Genomic DNA, 24,760 nt, shown 5'->3' on the forward strand with positions numbered 1-24,760 from the left:
ATGAAATATTTATTTTATCAAAGGACATCGCACTTCTTCTATGGGATTTGGCTTTCGACAGATTTTTTTCAAAATGAAACATGTTGCTAAGCTTGATCAAAGGAGCAAAATTGTCAATTGCCATTTTTCCGTAGCTCTTATAGTTTGTCCAGTATCAGCGGTCAAAAGTGGACAAAACTTAGTATAGTCTATTTGTTAAAAGGAGTCACGGCCCATCGGTTAGCGCTCTACGCTCACGCGTCGCTAGTCCGGGCTCACTATCAATAGAGTTTTCTTGCCAAGATTTTTACACCTCTACTTCATTATTTCTTTTCTCGCATCTTATTATTCGATGAATTTTCGAACTTGGAATTATTTATTATTCAATATTTTATGAGCAATAATAAAATAAAAGAAATACTAAAGAAATCGGAATATATATTATTAACCGTTTCGTTGAATCCCACATTCAACACTCGCTCATAGGTAAGAAACAGTCACTCAACAACAGATCAAACACTTATTTATCGATACAGCACATACTCGGTTAAAGTCACGGTCACACGACAGTTAAGATTCAATACTTAAAGGGAATATAACCCGCAAAGCAATCTTTGTGGAAGACCCCGTCAATTTTTCAAATTCCCCTGTACAGTGGCGCCAAACATTTCTAAAGGCAAAGGCAAGAGCGGCCAGATCTGCAAAAGTTGGTGTTCCACACCAAATACCTGAGGTTATATTCCCTTCAACTATTTATCTACTGAGTTCGTTCATCGTGCGATCAGAACGTCGTACGAACAGAACGAAACCAAATACAACGCTCGGTTTTGGAAAGCACCCGGAATTTCGGCAAGAAACCTCTATTGATAGTGAGCCCGGACTAGCGACGCGCAAACATAGAGCGCGATCTCGAGACGGCCGTGGCTAAGCGATGGGCCGAGACTTCTTTTAACAAATAGACTATATATATATATATACTAAGTTTCGTCCACTTTTGACCACTGCTACTGGCCAAACTATAGGAGCTAGGAAAAATGGCAATGGTCAATTTTGCTCCTTTGATCAAGCCCAACAACATGTTTCAATTTGAAAAAAAATCGGTCGAAAGCCAAATCCCATAGAAGAAGTGCGATGTCCTTATAGAATTAAAAATTAAATATATTTTATTCATTCATAAAATTAAGAATGAAATATATATATTATTAAATTATAAACCTTATAATGAAATATATATATTATTAAATTATAAACCTTATAATGAAATATATATATTATTAAATTATAAACCTTATAATGAAATATATATATTATTAAATTATAAACCTTATAATGAAATATATATATTATTAAATTATAAACCTTATAATGAAATATATATTATTAAATTATAAACCTTATAATGAAATATATATTTCATCAAAAATTAAGAAACTTTATATAATGTTATAAAATAAAGAAATATATATATATATTAAAGTAAATAAATATTTAAATATCAATAGTACGTTCTTTCATCATATTTTCGTTTTGACGAATTTAGATGACGACTTAAGCGCCGAACTATTTTCGCTTTTTGGTAGCTTGTTTCTTTTTTTTGATACGCTGCAACTGGCTTTTGTCTTCTTTGGTAAGATAACCGTATTCTGGTGTATAGAAAAACAGAGAAAACGCTACACGTTCGCTATTATGTAACGTGAATTAGGCCGAGTGCTTGAATGGTGGACACGATAAAGAGACTTGCCGTTTTAGAAAAGATCTGTGTTTGTTTAAATCATTGGTCTGGAAACAGAAATCCTCCCTGGTATTATACTCCAAATCATTTTGCATGTTTTGTTCCCACTAACCCTAGATTTCTCCAAAAATCTTAGGAATTCGACTATTAATTTTTGTATACAGGGTGTTTTGTTTTGCTCGAAAAAGTGATTTTTTTCTAGAAAGTTTAAATTTGTACTGTACATTATACGTGCCGGGGGACACTTTCTACCAACATTGCATCTAAAGCGAAAAATATTTTCACGTTTTTTGAAAATATAAATTTTAACCGCTAGGTGCTATAAGAAAATTGCCAATGACAAAAATGCAGAGCGTCACCGAAAACGTACAAATAGCGTTGGCGCGAAAAAAATTGGCGTCTTATTCACTGACAAAATACAGTGACAAGTTGGGCCAACTAAAATAACTTTTTTGAATTCCATTGGGAGAGTAGTGTAACTTTATGAGTCAGAAATTTGATAATCTGGTGTTTAATGCAAAAAACACCGCTGAAAAATCGAGGAGACAATGGCGACAAAATTAAATTAATTCATTAAATTATTAATGGCTATTTAAATTACGTAAGATCTGGCGACCTTGCTGGCCAATGTGCCGAACCGTTTCACCCTATTCATCGTTTTGAAATACAGTATTTCACATTTCGGGGGTCATGAGGCGTGGCACTCTTTTTGAAACCACAATCTGGCTCATTTAGCTATTGACTCTTCCTATTAGTTTTTTAATCTAATAGGCCTGTGTTTTCGGTTGCCATGGCAAAACTAAAGCCTATTGCAACATTTCCCTTCGGCCATTTTCATACTACCTAGGTCGACCTAACCCCTGAGTTTCAACAAAGTTAATTTCCAGGATGGGATACTTTATTTGCCCTTTGGATACGCCACTGCATCAGACATTCCGCGTTTCAAATCTTTTTAACACACGTCTATTGCTAGATTGTTCTGAAGGCAATTTCGACATCTGAACGTTTTTCAAGTGGGGTGGCAGAGTGGGTAGCACTTTCGCCTCGCAGCAAGAGGAGCCGGGTTCGATACCAACTTGTGGTGCTGCGTGATAACTCGGAACAGCTGCTTCTGCGTTGAGTTTGAAAGTTATCTCCCCACTGTTTAAAGAGGTTTCCCCCGAGCGTGGCAGGACGGGCTTAACACCACCCTCCTACGCATTGTAACCCGGCCAGCTGAATTAATAGCTTTAAAAGTCACTTGATGACTTACGCCTAAGGTGGTGCCTTGGGTATTAGCCTAGCTGATTGCTATACATCCTGAACCTATTCTGAACATTTCTGCGAATCCCATTGTGAATATTTGGTTCCTTCCCGAGCCAGTACTGAATATTATAATCCATCTGGGACCCATTCTGAATATTAGGGTCAATTCTTAACGTCTTCTATTCTATTCTTGACATTTATTTCCTTAATGAAGCAATACTGCACATTTTGAGCAATCCAGAACCCTTTAGGAACATTATATTCAACCCCGAGCCTATTCCTAGCAATAGGGTTCATCCTGAGCATACCCTGACAGGGTTCGTACAAAATTTCCGGAATTGAATTCCCTGACATTTCCAGGTTTTCCCTGACCAAATCGCAAAATTATTCTGACCAATTTTGTAGAATTAATTTATAGTTTGAGGTAAAATCTTGAAAAATATTTATTATGCATTTTTAATACATCTTTCAAAAATTTATTTGCCGAATCTTTTTGGGGTCATTTTAAAATTCCCTGACTATTCCAGGTCTTCCAGGTCGTGTACGAACCTTGCCTGAACAAAAGGGTCCATCCCGAGCCTATTCGTAACATAGGGGCCAATCTGGAAACCCTTCTGATGATTAGGGCCAATCCTGATTCCGTCCATTTTGGTGTGTATATTACGGAAAAGTCATCAGGAGCTTTAGGTCTCTTTACGAGGTGGCGGAACCTAGCGGGAAAAACCGGAACTCGGAAATCGGCAGCCTGATTATAAGGCGCGGTTCTCGTTGTCTGCCACATTTTGCACTTAAGCGTAATCCCATTTCGGCTAAAAATCAGCCTCGATAGTCCATTAAATATCCGAAACTGTATAATAAAACAAGGCTCTTTAACCGCGAATGATTACAGCCATAAAGCCTTTCGTAGGAAAACAAGAACGCATTAGCTCCCATTCTACGGAGAGAACGCGCTCGAGAACAGTGTGTGAAAATTAAATCATCTCGTAATGCAGCCAGCCGGAGCAAGAATCACTACTTACGCGAGACGCAAAAACCGACCGAGGCTTAGTTTCCATCCATTCGCCGTGAGAGTTATTTGGGCGGCAGTCGCGTTCGATATAAACAACCACAGCCAGCTGCCATAAATCCTTCCGGGGAAATGGCGAGTCTATTAGGGAAAGGGCTTTAGCCTGCCCCCCCAGGCAGAACCCCCGACCGGAGTTACAGTTCGTAGGGTAGCTTAGAGCGAAAATATGTCAGGTCCAAGAAACCCGTTTTGCCTAAGGCTAAGGATATTTATCAATTAAGTTTAATATTATTAATAGGCTACCAAGAATGTATTTATTTATACTCAGGGAGAAGGAATATGTCGAGACTATCGACGGACACGTTGAGGCCCTAACCCCGTCCCGCTAAAGGGGGGGGGGGGAGAGGCTGTCTTATTTTTTGCGTCCTCGCAGCAGCGTTAATCTTGTCGAAAAACGTAATTTTTAAGAACCAATGAGATTGCAGTATTATTTGATTTTATTAAAGCGGAGGAGCATACTGGAGGCCCTAACGGCTGGAATTGGAGAAACGCTAAAAATAATCTCGACATTTTCATTCTCCCTGAGTAGAAATAAATACATTCTTGAGGCTACTCACGTATAAAATCAATTGGATTAAATTATTACGTAATTAAAATTGTTTCTCTTAATTTTATTCTATTGATATTTATCTAATTTCTAACTTCGATTTCCCGATATTAATTTTAAAAATGAGGTTGACCTTGAAATTTTTGTCAAAACAAATCTGACACTGATTTCAATATGTTTCTGAGTAACCGAGTGTGATTACGAAATTTTAATAAACAATGTTTTCAATGAATTTAAAAAAATTAGGGTGATTTGGATATTTTGCTAAATGAAAACTGAGGCTGATTGCTCTGTTGCTAAAAATTCAAGTTTTAATCCAATTTTTTTTATAAACACTGATTTTGCGAATTTAAACCATTAAATAATTAGTGAAATATATGGCTCAAACCAATTTTAATATTTTACATAATTTCTGAGTTGTGTTTTAAAATTTTACTAAAATTCTTAGTTGGATTTTAATATTTTACTAAAATTCTGAGTTAAATTTTAATATTTTACTAAAATTCTGAGTTGGATTTTAATATTTTTAAAATTCTGAGTTGGATTTTAATATTTTTAAAATTCTGAGTTAAATTTTAATATTTTACTAAAATTCTGAGTTGGATTTTAATATTTTTAAAATTCTGAGTTGGATTTTAATATTTTGATATTTATTATGATTTTAATCACCTTGAGAATGGTGATCTCAAAATTGAAAATGGTGACCTCAACCTTGAAAGTAGTGATCACGACCTTAAAAATGGTGACGTCGACCTTGAAAATAATGATCTCAACCTTGAAAGTAGTGATCACGACCTTAAAAAAGGTGATCTCGATCTTGAAAATGGTGATCTCAAAATTGAAAATGGTGACCTAGACCTTAAAAATGGTGACCTAGACCTTAAAAATGGTGACCTCGACCTTGTGGTGATCTCGACCTTAAAAGTGGTGATGATCAAGACCTTAAAAATGGTGATCTCGACCTTGAAAGTGGTGATCACGAAATTGAATATGTTTTTTTCAACCTTAAAAAATTTTCTAACGAAAATATATTGAAATGTATTAACAAATAACAACTTAAAACAGAATGACATCTTAACCTTGAAAATTGTGATCCTTTAAATTGGAAATCTGTAGAAACCGTAGAAAGAAGTATTTTTGGCGCCACGCGTAAAAGCTGAAGATTGCAGTTGCGTCATTTTGCTCGTAAGAATCGGGGGAGAATGCTCCCTCAGACGTCCGTCCTTACAAACACTTGGTGCCGGGAAACGAGCGGGGAAGGGCCGGAGCTCATAATTTATGGCTCATATAAAGGCGCTCTTCCGGAGCTGGCCGTCTCGGCCGCTTTTTCAGAGCCACCAAAGTTATTAAACACACAAAGCCCCTCGGATCATGGACTGGTGTGTGTTTTCGATTCCGGAACGCGGACTGATATTGATTTGAGGGGAGGGCCGTGTCACTTCCGACCGAGTGAGCTTCCGAAATATGATTTCCCTCTGCCGCTTCCTCTCGCGCGTCAGGAAGTTGTTGCATCTTCGCCTTCCGCGCGGAAAATTAGACCTTTTCTTCACGATTCCTATTTCAATATCTCCATAGGTGAGGACGGTTCGTTCACACCGGCTGAACCGATTCACGCGTCTCAACGTTTTCCGGAAATATCGTTTGCAGGGTGACCACACTAAAAAAATTATAGGAATATAGGAAATTCAACAGTCCATTTATAGGAGAATATAAGATTATTTTCTTTGATAATACAGGAAAATATATGAAAATTTTCATAAATAAAATTCTAATTTGTTTTAATATAAAAGGAACTTCTTTTAAGCATATGACGATATTCTTAACTCTGTTCAGTGCAGTTCTTTGGAGAAGCAGTTTACATTTTATCAAAGGGATTTAGTACATTGAGCGCCATCTGTTTTACGAAAAGCGAACTAGGCACGCGGGAAATTGGAAAAATACGGGCGAAATACAAAATAATATCTAATTATAGGAAAATATAGGAAAAATGGTTAAATAAAGGAAGAATTGTCACCCTGCGTTTGTGTCGCGTGGGCCCCCCTTCTGGGCCTTTGGCCTCATGGATGCTGCTACACTGATTGTTGGTCAGCGAACCGAGTTTTTCTGCTCTGTGTGACCAAGAATGTATTTATTTATACTCAGGGGAAATGTGCATATGTCGAGACTATCGACGGACACGTTGAGGCCCTAACAAGGGGCTGATCACTCCGCGTAATCGGTGTACAGAGCCGTACCTTTGACTGTACTAATGGGATTACGCGTAATCTTTGAAGTCCCTGCCTTTGGCAGTGCTAATCTAAGCGTAATCCGGTGTACAGACTTTCTAAGAGTGGTTAGCCCCTCGGGCCCTAGCCCCGTCACGCTAAGGGAGGGGGATGGAGGTGGTCTTATTTTTTGCGTCCTCGCAGCGTTAATCGCGTCGAAAAACGTAATTTTTGTGAACCAATAAGATTGCAGCATACCGAGGGCCCCAACGAGTGGAATTGGAGAAACGCTAAAAATAATCTCGACATATTCATTCTCCCTGAGTAGAAATAAATACATTCTTGGTGTGACTTTGAGAATAATTACCACAACTGGATGACAACGTAAACATGGTTTGTTGGAAAGGCTTTGAAGAACGAACTGTTTTTATGACCGAGGTACAGCTAAAATACCTAAATCTAATAATTACCTTTCGATTACACAAAACTAAATGGTATTTTCTCATTAATTTCCCTTAAAAATGCAAAATCATATATTTTGTAGTAGTAGAGCAATTTTTTAGGAAATCTGAATAATTTTGTGGATTAGTGAACGAAAATGCTACGTGTTTAGTGAACTGGAGAAAAAATGTTTTGGGTAAAAAAGTTGGCTCGTGTGAATAAGCCTTCAGACGCCTAATATGTCCTTTTCACCGTGAAACCGGAAATATCGCGTACGACTGCGATAAGAGCAGGAAATTACATACGTATTCACTAGGAATGTCTAAGGAACACTTGGCTGGCCTCGACAATTTCCATAGAAACGGGCGGGGTTAACAAGTAGGATATTAGCTAGTGCAGTGGTACGCTAATCCCTGCGCTGATTTGATTTTAAGCCTTGGCTCGAATAAGAGTTCCCATTCTTGAAATATTATTTTAATTCTATACATTTAAAAAATAACGTCATTTCGATTCTTAAGAAGTTACTATTTTTTATTTTTATTTAAATAGAGCTACTACCCAAGGCACCACCTTCGACCACATAAGCAATGTTGCTTGTGCGTGATCAAGTAACAGGTGGCTGTGATATTTTAATTTTTAAATACATTTTAAACCTCATTTTATTAATTTTCATTTATCACACGAGCCAGCAATGTTAACAAAACACTGTTGACCAACTAAAACGTGTTAGACTTACTTCCCAATATTTAAAGATAATAGATTTGAACCAAATTACCTGGTAATATTATGGAAAATTTAATATATTTATTAATTCAAATGATACTTTTTAGATAATTTTTGTCACCGTTTGCCGTTTACACCAGTCAAACCTCAGCATTTTCAAAGTGTGGCCTGGAAGTAGGCTGCAACAAGCGCAAAACCAAGCAGCAGGGACTTTAAATCCTCTTTAAGTCTACATTTTTTACGCTGGTTACTCGATTTCTTTAAAAAATCCTTTTTTACCTATCACACGAACCCAAACCTTAATGTTCGCATTTCCCGGCTGCTTGGTTTTGCGCTTGTTTCAGCCTACTTCCAGGGAATAGTAGGCCACACTTCGAAGCTCTCTGGCGCTTTTTTAACTCACCTTAGTAAAATGGGGAAAAACAGGCAAACTTCTCAACTCACTCCCTACTCTTTAAAAAATTTGCATAACCTTTTGAAACACCCTGTATACATTTTTATAATATTTAAATCAATATTTATCAAATTGTTTGTCAATAAGGTTATGGGCATTTCCACTTAAGAGCTAACGAGGGGTGTACAGGAGGGGTAAATCACCGATTTTGATAAAACTCGGGGGTATATAGACCTTGGGGTAATATGAATTTTCACCAAGGGAAAAGTTACGCTGGGCTTCCGTTTTGCTATAGCAACCGAAAATGTTTTTGACAACTTAAAATGAAAAAATCTATTTAATTAGTTGTCTAGCGACTTGCACAAAAGTATGAGAATAAATAATAAAAACAACGAAATCTAAAAGTGCACAAGATAATTTATTTAAAAGAAAAACAACCCGACTAGTTTCGGACAGCGTTACTGGTTCATCATCAGGGGGAATAACCGATTTACAACGTTTACACTCTTTTATAAGTTTACAAATAAGAAAATAATCGGGGGGGGGGGGGATTAATTAGAACAATAGATTTTTCCAAAGGTTAACAAATTCTACTCCAGGTCCTAAGTCACGATTTAATATTTTTTCACCCATTTTTTAATGTAATAAGCTTCAGCAATATCTAGGTCTATTCGATTTTTACAATGTTTTTTAAGTTTCAACGAGTCAAAATTAATTTTATGATTTAAATTAAAAGCGTGTGTGGCTAAAGCTGATTTCGCATCTTTGTAATCTGACGTCTGCGGAGTGGTCTTTTGCGCGTTTTTTAATATTTCTTTCAGTTTGGCCAATGTATTCTTTACCACATTCGCGTGGAATTGAATAGATGCCTGATTTATCTTCTGGTTCAACTAGGTCTTTAAGGGATTTTAAGTTATTTACGATTTTATTTAGAGGTTTAAACGCGATATTACAATTTAGTTTATTTTTTAGATTATTAGCAATTGTTGATGACAAGGTAGAATAAAATGGGAGATTTTCTTCAAAAGGTTTAAGCGTGGTTCGTTTAGCTACGTCATTAGAGTTTACAAATTTGTTATAAGCTTTGTCTACAACATCAGGGGGATAACCTCGGTCTATGGCCACTAGTTTTAAAAACTTTAATTAAGATTGTAGATGTGTTTCGTTCGAAGTAATATGTAACGCTCTATACACTAAAGTATAAAAAGATGACATTTTTTGAGATATAGGGTGTCCTGATTAAAAAAGTGGGTGAAAAATATTAAATCGCGACTTAGGACCTGGAGTAGAATTTGTTAACCTTTGGAAAAATATATCGTTCTAATTAATCCCCCCACGGATTATTTTCTTATTTGTAAACTTATAAAAGAGTGTAAACGTTGTAAATCGGTTATTCCCCCTGATGATGGACCAGTAACGCTGTCCGAAACTAGTCGGGTTAGTTTTCTTTTAAATAAATTATCTTGTGCACTTTTAGATTTCGTTGTTTCTATTATTTTTTCTCATGAAAAAATCTACATATAAAAAGCATGGGATTTTCACCGTTTCACAGGAGGGTACTTCCAGTGGCGTAGCTGATGGTCCGCAGGGCCCGCGGAGCGGGGGGGGCCTCGAGCTTCGGGTGGGGCCCCCGCTAACCATAAAAAAAATAAAAAGGGGGGCCTCATAGAGATTTTTGCGGGGGGCCTCTGAGTTCTCAGCTACGCCATTGGGTCCTTGATGAATTTCACCCAAAATTGTTCAAGTTTAGCATTTTAGTTGAAATTTAAATTTTTAATTTTTTTGAGTTTTCAAAAATTTTCAGAGGGTACCCCTTCCCCCCCCCCCCCCCCGGGAAACCGAGAAAATCCCATGCTTTTTTAAATGTAGATTTTTTCATTTTGTGTTGTCAAAAACATTTTAGGTTGCCATATAAAAAAGGAAGCCCAACGTAACTTTTCCATTGGTGAAAATTCATATTACCCCTAGGTCTACATACCCCCCGAGTTTCATCAAAATCGGTGATTTACACCTCGGGTACACTCCTCGTAAGTGTGATAAATCCTTAGACAAGTTGGGCGATAAATATTGCGTAGTGCGAATACATCCTCACTTCTCAGAAAATTCGCAGAGGCAGGCCCGAACAGGCCCCGGCCTTTCCAGACGCGTGCCTGCAATATCAATATCTCTCGGGCGGATTGGACGATTGATAGGCGCGCATTATCGACGGAACTTGAAACCATATGTTTAAACATAGGTTTGTGGCATTTCGTATCGCTTTATCTAAACTACACTCTATAGGCGATAGCGCCCTCTTCCATTCAATAGACCATCCATCGCCAACGGCCGCTACTGCGAAGCTCATATTTAATTGATTTATAGCTTATTATGAATGAATGACGCTTTTGAATGTATCGGGATCGTTTGCCGCGAAAATTAATATCGGGATAGATTTCGTTGTAAACTGAGATCGAAATTATCGTAACTTATGTATCTAAAAACATTTACTGAATTGTTTTAGTTCCCAAACCTCGTACATACACTTACGTGCATTTTTGGAGGTTTTCATTTATTCAAAAATTTATTTTAAAATAGTGCCAAAACAGGCTTCAATTTCTCGATTTTTATTATTAATTTAGAAAAGGATCGCTTAATACTTTTACTTTCACTTTGAGAACCAAAAGCTATAGCCTTTGCAAGAGTGGCTGGCTGGCTGGCTGGCTCACTGGCCATTCGTGTTATTTTCTTAATAGAACGACGAACGCCAGCCTTGGTCTCCAATGCGAGAACTTTAACCGACGCAAAAGCTTCAATAATAGCAACTTTGAAAGTAGAAAACTAAACTTTATTTAATATTATACGTGATACGTCGGTAGGTAGGCTTTTAAGGCGAAAAAACTAGTTAAGATCAAAGGGCCAAACAATTTTTAGACTGACTTGTTCGTTAGTCAAAATAAAACCCCCTAGAACCAAATAACCATAAATCAATTAAATAAATTTGCGAGTCTTCGCGGAAAGGTCTAATCTGTTGTCAAAATGGTCGGAGTCTAATTAAACGAAAAGTTTGAAGCAAATGTTTCAACCAACCAGTTGAAAATCACCCCAACTGGTTTATATCTGTAGCCTAAGTCTAATATTTATTATATTTAAATACGGCTTTGCAAAGCCAATAGAGGAACACGAGGTTTATCTCTACTGAACTTCATAGTAGTACTTACTTGTTAGTTAGTTTTCACCAAGGCGATTGTCACTTACAAACAGAAGGGTTTCTACCGAGTTTCTTATCTGTAACGATTAGTTGTAATGGGACAATTACCTTCTAACGGTCACTTGACCAGTACCGTACTTTCAAACCCAAGAAATCGACTCCCAAATTAACCAAATGGTACAATCAAAGACTACTCTAGTGGCACCCATTCAAATAAAACGATCCACTGTAGCATTGGTTTATAAGAAGATTCCACATAAAGGTTTCAGTTGCTTATCTTCAGAGAACGTCATTAGGCCTAACACGTGCTCCTCGTCACAGTTAACGTGGGTAGAAGCTTGATCATTTATTTTAAGTTGCGTGTTTTTTCTCCTTAGAGGTGCGACAATTTCTGTTATCTCCAAAAAACTATCAGTTATTAATGTTATATATATTTAAACCATTTAAATTAATAAATTTTCGTTAAATTCTGAAAACTAAAATTCGTTCAAAATGCTAAATAATAAACGACATCCCGAATTTGTGATAACCCAACAATTTGCATTTTTGGACGCCATATTTTTTATAGGTTTTGACTCCTGAAAATTGAAACCTCACCGTTGGCTGGGGAACGGGATCCAGATACGAGAGAACCCAGTGACCGGAATTATCGTACTAAAATACCAGAAATTAGTTCAATATATTATCCGAGCACGGGCCTATGCAATAACGCAGGAAACGGTAACTGGCTTTCGACCCACAATATTATATGGTACGCAAGCCCAAAGGTAAAACACCTTTAGCCAGAGGTGAGACAATTCCCAAACTCAACGCAGCAAGAAGAGTAGGTTCCGAGTTTTCACCCAGTGCAACAATTTGGGATCGAACCCGGCTCCTCTCGCTGTGAGGCGAAAGTGCTACCCCCCCCCCCCCCCCCAGCGTCATAGCAGGATAAAGACCTGTTTGGACAAACTGACAAACTTATGAAACATAATAATAGGTTTATCCTATAGGCGCAGTCCACCGGGCATCCGTTTGTAGTAGCTATCTAAATTCCTGTACCCTTTGCCCACGCTTTTAAGGGCCTTCTCTACCCTTTCGAACGCCTTGTTCAAGATCCCAATTAGTGCGAGACGCAAAGGAATCTAGATTCGATATCGGTTAAGACTTGGCGGCGCGCGGTATCTCGGGGTGTATCTTAAAGTCTAATTAACCGTCCCGTTGGGTTTACATGCCTTATTTATGAGCTACCATGAATATTTCCCCGATTATATATCGCTTTGGAGTTTTACAAAGATCGACTTAACAAGGAACCGCTCGCGCCCGCTAAGCAGTAATGGGGGCACTCCTCTCGTTTCAGAGCAGGTCGGTGGGTTTGGAATGAGAATGAGCCGCGAGAGTGAAAATAATTGAGACAGTTGGAGCAGAGCTGTTATTGAGCCAGATGATTCAGAAAGCAAATTTAAGGTTGGTTAAATGCGAGAGGTAAGCGTCTTTTTTTATTGGAACTGGAACAAAAATGAGCGCTTTACTCAGAGATATATTGAGCAGGAGAAAAGCTGAGCTGTCATGTTTACTCTTAAATAAGTAAAAAGATTTGTGAAAAATAGATCTGCTACTTCATGGAAATAAAATATTTAATCTAATTAAAATATTCGGAGGCTTTCGGGCCGTAGTACTTCGAAAGCCGCTACATAAATCTTTTTACGTATTCCAAATTCAAGGTTTACTCTTAAACTTTTCACAAACTGAGATTGGCGAATAAGAAATTGCCTAAAATTGGGGTTTTCTGGGCATTACAATTTACAATTTTAATTTGATTTTACATTATTTAGCCTACTACAACACTTTATTTGTTGAATAAATAGGAAATAATATTAAAATTCTTGAAAATTCCGGTATTTTTAAAGAATTGTGATGAGTGCCATATACTACTTTTTATAGAGGCGAGCGTGAAAATGCTTTAGCTGTTATAAATTCGAATTAAGTGAATAAGATAAAATTAGCGAAGAAAGAGATGCGCTATAGGTAAAAACGTTTGATCTGAGTAGATATGAGTGAGAGAGAGACATTCTCTAAGAGCTCTTGAGAAGAGCGCGAGATACGAATATGTCAGCTTAACATGAGCTGCGCGTGAGCTGACAAGGAATTTTAAAAAAATGCCTTTCACTGGAGATAATGATGAGCTATCACTAAACACATTTGATCTGTATTTATATGAGATACATATTATTTGAAACGCTCTTGCGATGAGCGTCAGAACGTGTCAGGTTAACACGAGTGGCTTGTGAGCTAAGAATGGATTTAAAAAAATGCCCATCACTGGAGTTAGTGTTGAGCTATCAGTAAAAGCGATTAATCTGTCTACATACTAGATAAATATTATCTGAACCGCTCATCTGATGAGTGTGAGCGCTTGTCAGGTTAACACAAGCTGTTTGTGAGCTAAGAATGGATTTAAAAACAATACCCATCCTTGAGCTATCAGTTAACACGATTAATCTGATCAGATATGAGATAAACTTTATCTGAACCACTCTTGTAATGAGCGTCAGGTTAACACGAGTGGCTTGCGAGCTGAGAATGGATTTCCGAAAAATGCCCAGCACTGGCACTCTGAAGTTAGTACTCTAAACTGGCAAGACTGTTGTGAAATCTTCCGCTACTCGAAGGAATTCCAATTAGCTTAGTCCAGAAATCAGAATTCCGATTAATCCGTCGGTTTTATACTTGGCCGTGTTCGGCGCTTAGAAATTACGATGGAACTATAAACTCTCTCTGTCTCGTATAAGTTCCAGGATGCGTAAACACGCATTGAAAATGTTTCAGAAGTCACGTTGGGCAAACGCAATTTCGCCTTCGAGAGCCGATATGGCGGCATCACACGAGAGCTTGATGGTTCCAATTAACCTCTTCAAGCGATAAATCAATTACATTCTAGCGTTAACACGAATTTGTTGGCCAAGTATTTACGTGTTAATGGCGAAGAAAAAATAGGACCCTTTCAAAGTTTCAGGTCCATTTTTGTAATGGTCGACAATAGAGTAGTATCGCTCTGCAGCTTTGGGCTATGACCGCCATTTTGACGGCAGTTTTTATCTATAGGAATAAAGCATGGGTGACGTCGGCATACGTCACGCCGATATTTCTCTATACTAGAGAACTCATGATTGACCTATACGATGAGAAGTCTGTCGTCTCATTCCTAGTTTCCCTACTAACAAGGAGACTACCCGAGGTGGTTATTTCCGATTTGGTTCAAACTCGGGTGGTAAGTAGACCTTCATGTAACTTGAAAATCCCTTAAAGGGTGGACAAATATGGGCTTTCGTTTTGAAATGGCAACCAAAAATGTTTTTCACAACTTAAAAACTGATTTTCTCTATGAAAATTAACATGGGAAAATCGAAGATTTTAAGGGTCCCCCCTAACAATATTTTTAAAAAAATTTAAAAAAGGTTCATCAATTAGATAAATAATTCCGATCATGGCTAAATCTGGTACATTTGGACCAATATACGTCAATTTTGGTAAATATGAGAAAATATACATATATTGGGTAAATACGAGTAATCACTTTTTAAGTTGTTAAAAACATTTTTGGTTGCCATGGCAAAACAAAAGCCCATTCTTGTCCACCCTTTTAGGGATTTTCAGGTTACATGAAGGTCTACTTACCACCCGAGTTTGAACCAAATCGGAGATAAACACCTCGGGTAGTCTCCTTGTAAGTAACTTACATTATATTGGGTAACCTTTAAAGAAAAATGTCTGTAAGAGTCTCTGTTCCTACTGCGTTATGCACATTTAATGACGATAAGAAGTTTTGGATTGGCCTTTAGGGTGAAAAGTTTGTAGAAGTTTCTATTCCTACTACGTTATGAAAATTTCTTAAGGCAGAAGAGCTATTGATTGACCTTTAGGATGGAAGTCTGTACTAGCAGGGCCCCCACTCAAATCTTTAATTTTTTTATAGGTAAAATAGGATTATTTTTCAAAAAATATAGGACTTTATAGTACTATTTATATAAAATTATATGATTTTATAGGACTATATATGCTATTTAATTTACTAACTTTATGCCTTTAAAAACAAAATCTATATTTAGAGAAATAAATCTTTGATTTTCACTTAAAAACTAGAAACTATTTAATCATTTTATCACCAAAATATACTAGTAGCTAACCATGTTAACAATAACAAAAGTATAGACTAGAACGATTTCGTATAGGAATTTATCCTATAGCTAAATCTAGCAATTTAACTGAGTGGCTGGATTTTAAATGGGCCAAATACCAAAATTATAGGATTTTATAGGACTTTTGGGGGATTTTGCTAAAAATATAGGATGTTATAGGACATTTTTGAAAATATAGGATTTTATAGGAATTATAGGACCTCTGGGGGCCCTGTACTAGCCTCAATTTCTACTACGATAAGTCTGTAGGAGCCTCAATTCCTACTAAACCTTAAATTTGGTTGAGAGTGAAATGCGAAATTGTAAAGAAAGTCACTGCAATTCGGAAAATTTCCCGGAAAATTTCCCGGAAAATTAACAACACTAGGAAAAGGTGTTTTCCCAAAACCGTTCTCTTTTCCATTGGGTATAGAATGTGTGTGCGTGTGATTTGTGAGTTTGTGTTATGTGGTAATGTAAGTTGGCGTGTTAGTGCGTGCTGTTTGCGTGTTATGGCGTATGTTGGTGTTTTTGTATTTTTACTCTCAGAGTGCTATTAGTTATTGTTTTTGGGACAGACCGAGCGCTGAGGGTTACGTTAAACGTCTAGCATCTAAATGGCAGGGTTTCCAACAAATGTTTACGGTATTCGTCTGATTACCTATTTGCGAAATCGTCGGGTAGGATTTAAACCCGGGCCCTCCTGCTTGACAGGCGAGCGTTCTACCATAGAACCACCTAAGCTCATTACGCGAAAATTAGAAATTCAGCTTACGCGGACGCGTATATTAATAGTTAATAGAATTTTACATTTTGGTTCTTATTTAAATATAAAGAGATTTGATGTTCGAATTAAATTATTGCGTAGAAGAAATTAAAATGTTGCGGCTTGTCAATGGAATAAAAATAAATCCGGCGACCGCGAATTTGTACCGGGGCCCTTCTGCTTGGCAGGCGAGTGGTCTACCACAGAACCACCGACACATGTTACGCTACGGCGATATTTAGAAAAACAGCTTTGGCGAAAGTCCGTTTTCCCTTACGCTTTTATAAACGTATTAACGTCAATTTATCCTATAATATATATATTAAATAAAAATAAAAATTAATTTATTTAATATAAAACGTAGTCGAGGGCAGAAATCGAACCCGGGCCATACCCTAAGCGGGTGTATTCTTTACCGCTGAGGTATTGACTGAGATGTAAATTTTGGCTTGCCAACTTGTTTAGGTGTTTTGAGACAAAATAGAATAATTTCAGATACGTGTTTATATTGAAAGATGATTGTCGAAAGCGTGCAGTTGGTAGAGAGGACGGCCACCTTAACCGTTTGACGACCTTAAACTAGTCGTAGTTACAGTTGTTAACTGATCAATTGATGGCGTTAGTTGTCTTAGCGACACTTTTTAAAAATAAGAACACTAGCACAGCTACAACGATTTTGTAACATACGGACTACATCGAAAATATTGCATTTGTAGTTCAATCTTTGGTCTGATACTCTACGCTCGATTTCAAATTGATCCGAATCTTAAAATGAATGACAATGGATTGTTACATCACTGTGTTACTTTAAATTTAAATTTAAAGTTATAAAATAATTTTATACAATGCGTAGGAGGGTGGTGGCAAGCCCTTCATGCCACGCGAGAAATCAGCTTCCTATTCTCAATCTTACCGTTTACCTCAAAAAGTGTTTATGGAAAGAGGAACCCCCTGTCACTAGTGACGAGAGAACTTGCAAATTAAACGTGCAAGGAGTGGTTCCGAGTTTTCACTCAGCGCCAGAAGTTACGATCAAACCCGGTTCCTCTCGCTGCGAGGCGAAAGCAATAACTTCTCCGCCACCGCATATTCAAATATTAACTTTCATAACGATAACTTTATCTAATGGCCAGAAATGCTTATCCTGCCGTAACGCGTATGGTAAGATCACTCTGACGGCTTTGGCTCCACCTACGAGAGAAAAATCCCCTCCGCCTACGCTCCCCTCTCACGTTGTTGTTTTTTAAGTTAACATAGTGACGTCAAAAAAACCATCAGCCACATCGAGACGAAAATTTACCGCGATAAGCATTCCAAGTAGAGGTGTGGATTCCTGTAACGGACTATAAGAAAAATTCCTGCCTTTGATCACAGACATTTCGTGAATAACCCGGAGCCACGGCGGACTAATGTTAAGTCGGTACAGTGGCTCCGGGTCCTCGATCATTTGGCCATTCATTTTTTATCTTTCATGGGCTCTTTGTCACAACAACGTGTCGTTTTTCAGTTTCAAGTTCCTTTTCAACCCAACACTTTCTTGTCGCTTTTTATAGACTGATTCAGAAAGTGCTTACAGATAAAAAAAAAAACATGCATATACGGACTAAGCCAGCCCTCGAAAACTTGTAGCTGTGTATAGCTTTATCGCGTGCAATCAACACTCGTATGATTAGATGAGACAATCTAAACTCAGACGCCGCAAAACCATTAATATTTGCTGGTTTACTATAATAAAAATAATTCTAACACTATTACAATCGAATGGCTTTGTGAAGACACTTAGAATAAAAAACGTAATGCAACGAGAGTTAAAAGTGCACAAGAGATTTTATTTACAAAAATAAATAGCCTGGCTTGTTTCGGGCGCGTTTTTGCTCTGTCATCAGAGGTATAACCCGTTAACAAAATCCACAGATCCATATAAAACCTACGTACTTAGATTTTCAATGGGAAAATTTAATATTTTGTGTTGTCAAAAACATTTTTCGTTGCCATGTCAAAACGGTTGCCCATTGAATAAATTCCCTTTAGGATTTTTCATGATACATGAAGGTCTACCAATCCCCCGAGTTTGAACAAAATCGGTTGTTTATACTTCGGGATGTCTCCTTGTTAGTCATTAAGATCGAGAAGCGCCCAAAACGAGAATGAAGAGCGCTGCTAATTGCAACAACACGAAACGCGTTGGCCCGTAGTAGAGCGAGCGACTGGGATAATGGAGTGCGCGGAGCTTACCCGCCAAGGCGTTGACTGGAATGACGTGGGAGCCGTCCTTGATCCACGCGTTGACTGTCAAGAAGTCCTTGACGAAGCCTGGAATGTGACATCTGAGGACTCCGGTGTTTCCCGCTATCACAAATTCGTCGTACACGTCGACTGCGTAGTTCTGGATGTTCACTGCGGGGATAAAAACCATCGGAAAACCAGTTAATCGACGGAAACCTTTCAAAGAAGCTTTGAATTTCAAATAAAATATTGTAAAGAAAACCGTGTTGTCTCATTTCAATCAATTTCATTTAAATTAGTGATTTAAATCAAATGATTTTTTTTAGAAAAATCGTGTCAATGCATTTATGAAAATGTATAAAAAGCATGTTGTCTAGCAATCTCAGTTTAGAGAGAATTTAAATTTAGTTACAAATTAGTTATTTAGTAATTAATATTACCTTAAATAAAAATCAATAAAAATCCAATTTAAATCGATAAAAATCTATAAAAATTATAAATAAAATCGATAATGTTTTCATACATTGGAATTAAATGCATTTGAACATTTACAAAAAAGCTACAAAATCATGGTCGTTTTAAGATTAAACAATTTGGTCAGCCGTATTTTAGTTAAACATCGAAAGAGAAATATATTGAATGACCACATTCCCATATTTACCCAAATTGGATTTATGGCTGTGAAGGATTTTTATCATTTATTTTTCTCGTCTTAATGGCATCAGAGATATGTAATGGCCAAATTTATTAGCCCCTGAGGGTCCGAACGGGTATAACGATCGAGAGATATTTTCGTTCCCAATGCATCGATATATCATTTATATTTGAAACTTCCGCTGTTGTTGGGAAATCAAGAACCAAAATTTACGGGCCTCCGATGGCACACCCGGGATTCATGATCGATTAAAGAGATATGGGAAAAAGGAGTCCAAAAATACGGAGACGCCACTGATTTAGACACAATGACTGAAATAAACTTATACGTATACCCAAAAACCGACACCCAAAAAATTACCCCAAAATATCAACTGAACAACAACAACAACGAATAATACTACAACAGCTACACTTCGAGTAAAACATTAGTTCCACTCGAAATATATTTTAATGTTAAACTAAAAAAGGGTGTTCAGAGCGTTGATAGGATTAGAATAGCCTTGACCCCTCCAACTTCCTCCGTTCCTTTATGAAACCCTTTTCGAAAAATCAGCCGCCGGCAGCGAAAGTACATGTTTTAAGGGAATAACATTAGCAGAATAAAGCGATAAGCAAGTTCTCTCGTAAGACATATATTTCCGCTAACACCAAATCTCCCCAATATGAGAGCCAACCATCGACTAGACCAATTACTAGACTCTCGCGCCAAAGGGAGATGACAGCCCGCCTCGAATCGTAGCGCGGAGTGAAACCCCGCGAGTTATCACGAAGGAAAAAAGTAGTCGCTCCCAACTCGGACCGACCTGGAATCGTGCTGGGAGTCTGAAGATCATTGGACGCGGCTTGTTACGAGACACATAATACTCTGGTTTCCGAGGCGTACCATCATTACCGGACACGAAAGAACCCCGCTCGAAGAGACAGAGACGGAGAGTGGCCTGTGTTCGTGGGCGGAGCGCCATCTACCATCTTCGATCTCAAGTTTCCCGCCGAGAAGAATTTCGCGAAAGGGAAACCGTCATATACAGATTGTGTTCGGGGTATTGACAAACAATGGGTTGCGTCAAAGTTGCGAGGTTTCTTTGGCTCTTGACGCTTTTTCTTGGTGGTAGAAACGTTTGAGAGGTTGTGGGGGCCACGTAAACCACGATTTTGAGGGGTGTCACCACGGCAGTCCGAAACTTTTATGAAAGATAAAAATGTCACAGGTTTTCTTTACTTTTTCGAAAATTTTAGATACAGATAAGATGATAGCTACGGATGCGTGATATATTTGGTTATACCAAATAATTCGATCAAATACCGAATCGAATATTCGATTTTGCTCATCATATAGTTGATTATTCTAAAAGGGGGAAAGATAGAAAATATTTGGTATTTCAAATCGTTTGTAAAACTGGTCGAACGTGTTAAATATTGGATTTGGTATTTCAAATAGTTTGAAAAACTGGTCGAACGTGTTAAATATTGGATTTGGTATTTCAAATCGTTTGTAAAACTGGTCGAACGTGTTAAATATTGGATTTGGTATTTCAAATAGTTTGAAAAACTGGTCGAACGTGTTAAATATTTGATTTGGTATTTCAAATAGTTTGTAAAACTCATCGAACGTTTTAAATATTTGATTTGGTATTTCAACAAGTTTGTAAAACTGGTCGAACGTTTTAAATATTTGATTTGGTATTTCAAATAGTTTGAAAAACTGGTCGAACGTGTTAAATATTGGATTTGGTATTTCAAATAGTTTGAAAAACTGGTCGAACGTGTTAAATATTGGATTTGGTATTTCAAATAGTTTGAAAAACTGGTCGAACGTGTTAAATATTGGATTTGGTATTTCAAATAGCTTGAAAAACTGGTCGAACGTGTTAAATATTGGATTTGGTATTTCAAATCGTTTGTAAAACTGGTCGAACGTGTTAAATATTGGATTTGGTATTTCAAATAGTTTGAAAAACTGGTCGAACGTGTTAAATATTGGATTTGGTATTTCAAATAGTTTGAAAAACTGGTCGAACGTGTTAAATATTGGATTTGGTATTTCAAATAGTTTGAAAAACTGGTCGAACGTGTTAAATATTGGATTTGGTATTTCAAATAGCTTGAAAAACTGGTCGAACGTGTTAAATATTGGATTTGGTATTTCAAATCGTTTGTAAAACTGGTCGAACGTGTTAAATATTGGATTTGGTATTTCAAATAGTTTGAAAAACTGGTCGAACGTGTTAAATATTTGATTTGGTATTTCAAATAGTTTGAAAAACTGGTCGAACGTGTTAAATATTTGATTTGGTATTTCAAATAGTTTGTAAAACTGGTCGAACGTGTTAAATATTGGATTTGGTATTTCAAATCGTTTGTAAAACTGGTCGAACGTGTTAAATATTTGATTTCGTATTTCAAATAGTTTGTAAAACTGGTTGATCTTGTTAAATATTGGATTTGGTATTTCAAATAGTTTGCAAAACTCGTCAAACTATTTAAATATTTGATTTGGTATTTCAAATAGTTTGTAAAACTCATCGAACGTTTTAAATATTTGATTTGGTATTTCAAATAGTTTGTAAAACTCATCGAACGTGTTAAATATTTGATTTCGGTATATGACGTGGTAAGTCAAAATAATTTGATATTCAATATGATCCTCCAAAAATTATATTTACGGAGCTCGAGGGATTAAAAATAATTAACGAGTATTCGAACAAAAGCTAGTGATGGACGAGCGGTAGCACGTACGTGGCGCATTCGTCGCGCGCATTTATTAAATAGAAACCAATCGCCTAGTGTTTGTAACGCCATCTACCTTCTTCGGTAGTCAATTATGTTTAAACTACTTACGATTAGAAAACCTGTTTAGGGAACTTGCATGAGTTATTGTGCACAGACTGTTTACCCCGAGGTTAACCCTAGCTTTGGGTTTAAATGTTATGTCACAGACTTTGGACTTGAGCTAGGAAATTCATTTTCCTCCTTAAATACTAGAAATTTATTGTATCTGTGGTACAACTTATACGCATCGCATATAAGGATCCAAATTTAATAGTGAATATTGTGAAATACTACACATTGATCTTGGCCAAACGATGAAAAGGTGCATTATTAAATCAAAACTTAAATATTTTAGACAAATTTATCTATTTCGTAAAAATCTGAAATGAAGATCTACAGGATGTTTCAAAGGGATATGCAAAAATTTTAATGAGTTATAGGGGGTGAGTTGAGAAGTATGCCTGTTTTTCCCCATTTCCCTACGATGAGTTAAAACAGCGCCAGAGAGCTTCGAAGTGTGGCCTACTAGCCCCTGGAAGTAGGCTGAAATAAGCGCAAAACGAAGCAGCAGGGAAACGCGAACAATAAGGTTTGGGTTCATGTGATAGGTATAAAAGGGACTTTGTAAACAAATCGAGGTAACCAGCGTACAAAAGTAAACTTAAATAGTGTTTAAAGTCCTAGCTGCTTGGTTTTGTCTTGTTGCAGCCTACTTCCAGTGGCTAGTAGGCCACACTTTGAAGCTATCTGGCGCTCTTTTAATTCATCGTAGGAAAATGGGAAAAAAACAGGCATACTTCTCAACTCACCCCCTACAACTCCTTAAAATTTTTGCATAACCTTTTGAAACACCCTGTATATGTTACCAAAATAGGATTCAAATTATACAGAAAGAAAATGAGTAGTAACTAAAAAAATGCTAAAATTGAAACCTTCTAGCTATAATAATCGTGTCCGAACCAAACACAAACGCGGAAGAAACATTAAGAATCTATACTAGCCAACAATAAGATTTCCCGGTCGCGACAGCTCCTGACATCGGCTGGGATTGCGTCAAGCGGTGTTAATGTCTAATCTGGTTTTAAGATCCTAAAACCTTTTGGGATGATTTCATCTCGAGTGAGCTGGTCATTTTTCCGAACCTTTAATGTCCGAGATCGCCCCTTAAAAAGCATTCTGGCAGATGATTCCACCGATGCTTTCCAACTGAGATAAATATGACGATAAAAAGTTTGGAAATCGACTACTTAGAGCCTTACCTCGCGAAATAAATCTTGAGAAGCAGTGATGGGCATTTTTGTTAAACAGCAGCTCAAGCTCGCTATTCTTTTCGCTTCTCTCTTTTAGCTAATTTTTGAGTCATGTTTTCCTTCAATAAAAGTTTCCGAAAGGCACTATTATGACGTATTTCGCCTTGCACTCTTTCTTCCACCAAATTGTGCATTTCATTTGGTATTTTTCAATGGACACCCAAAAGGTCGTTTACTAAGCCACGTTCACACTAGACCCTAAAACCCAGTTTAGGTCAGTTTGTATGCCAGTTTTGACCGCCGACTATAATTCTTGGTTCACAAGTGCGAAATCACTTCACCCCGGTTTGCTTATAGCCAAGGCTTAACACCATTTCAAATTATGACTAGAATTTTGAAAATACTAAAATGTATCCCAAAACAATTAGTTAAACATGTTTACTATACATAGAGTAATATTACTGGTCATTATTTAGAATTTTATTCCCATTATTTTGGAAAATACGAGCTATTTGACTTCCCCGCCTTGTCGTTTTGAAAGCGATTCTAAGCGAACCGACTTGGACGAGTTGCTTCCCGAACCAACATGAAGCGATTTCTCACGCTGGTTTTGAAAACTAGTTATCTATAATGGAGCGATTTTAGGGGTGATAAATTATTAATATTAATTACATTCTATATAAAAATTATTAATATTAATTACATTCTACATAAAAATTATTAATATTAATTACATTCTATATAAAAATTATTAATATTAATTACATTCTATATAAAAATTATTAATATTAATTACATTCTATATAAAAATTATTAATATTAATTACATTCTATATAAACATTATTAATATTAATTACATTCTATATAAAAATTATTAATATTAATTACATTCTATATAAAAATTATTAATATTAATTACATTCTATATAAAAATTATTAATATTAATTACATTCTATATAAAAATTATTAATATTAATTACATACTATATAAAAATTATTAATATTAATTACATTCCATATAAAAATTATTAATATTAATTACATTCTATATAAAAATTATTAATATTAATTACATTCTATATAAAAATTATTAATATTAATTACATTATAAAAATTATAAATTATTAATAATAATTACATTCTAAATATGATAAATTATTAATATTAATTACATTCTAAATATTATAAATTATTAATATTAATTACATTCTATATAAAAATTATTAATATTAATTACATACTATATAAAAATTATTAATATTAATTACATTCCATATAAAAATTATTAATATTAATTACATTCTATATAAAAATTATTAATATTAATTACATACTATATAAAAATTATTAATATTAATTACATACTATATAAAAATTATTAATATTAATTACATTCCATATAAAAATTATTAATA

At 36.3% G+C, this 24,760-nt stretch overlaps 1 protein-coding gene across 1 annotated transcript in view; it reads right to left on the reverse strand.

Moving 5' to 3' along the window:
• LOC149921088 (cell adhesion molecule Dscam1-like) overlaps positions 1-24,760 on the reverse strand; it is a 179,366-nt gene that overhangs the window by 46,348 nt on the left and 108,258 nt on the right. The window contains exon 3 of the mRNA XM_090163200.1: positions 18,677-18,838. Within this exon, the coding sequence (XP_090019326.1) occupies positions 18,677-18,838 (162 nt within the window). The remainder of the gene's footprint in view (positions 1-18,676; positions 18,839-24,760) is intronic.

Source organism: Leiobunum rupestre, chromosome 11 (genome assembly GCF_980474605.1).
Source record: "Leiobunum rupestre chromosome 11, qqLeiRupe1.1.hap1, whole genome shotgun sequence".
Classification (NCBI taxonomy): Eukaryota; Metazoa; Arthropoda; class Arachnida; order Opiliones; family Sclerosomatidae; genus Leiobunum; species Leiobunum rupestre.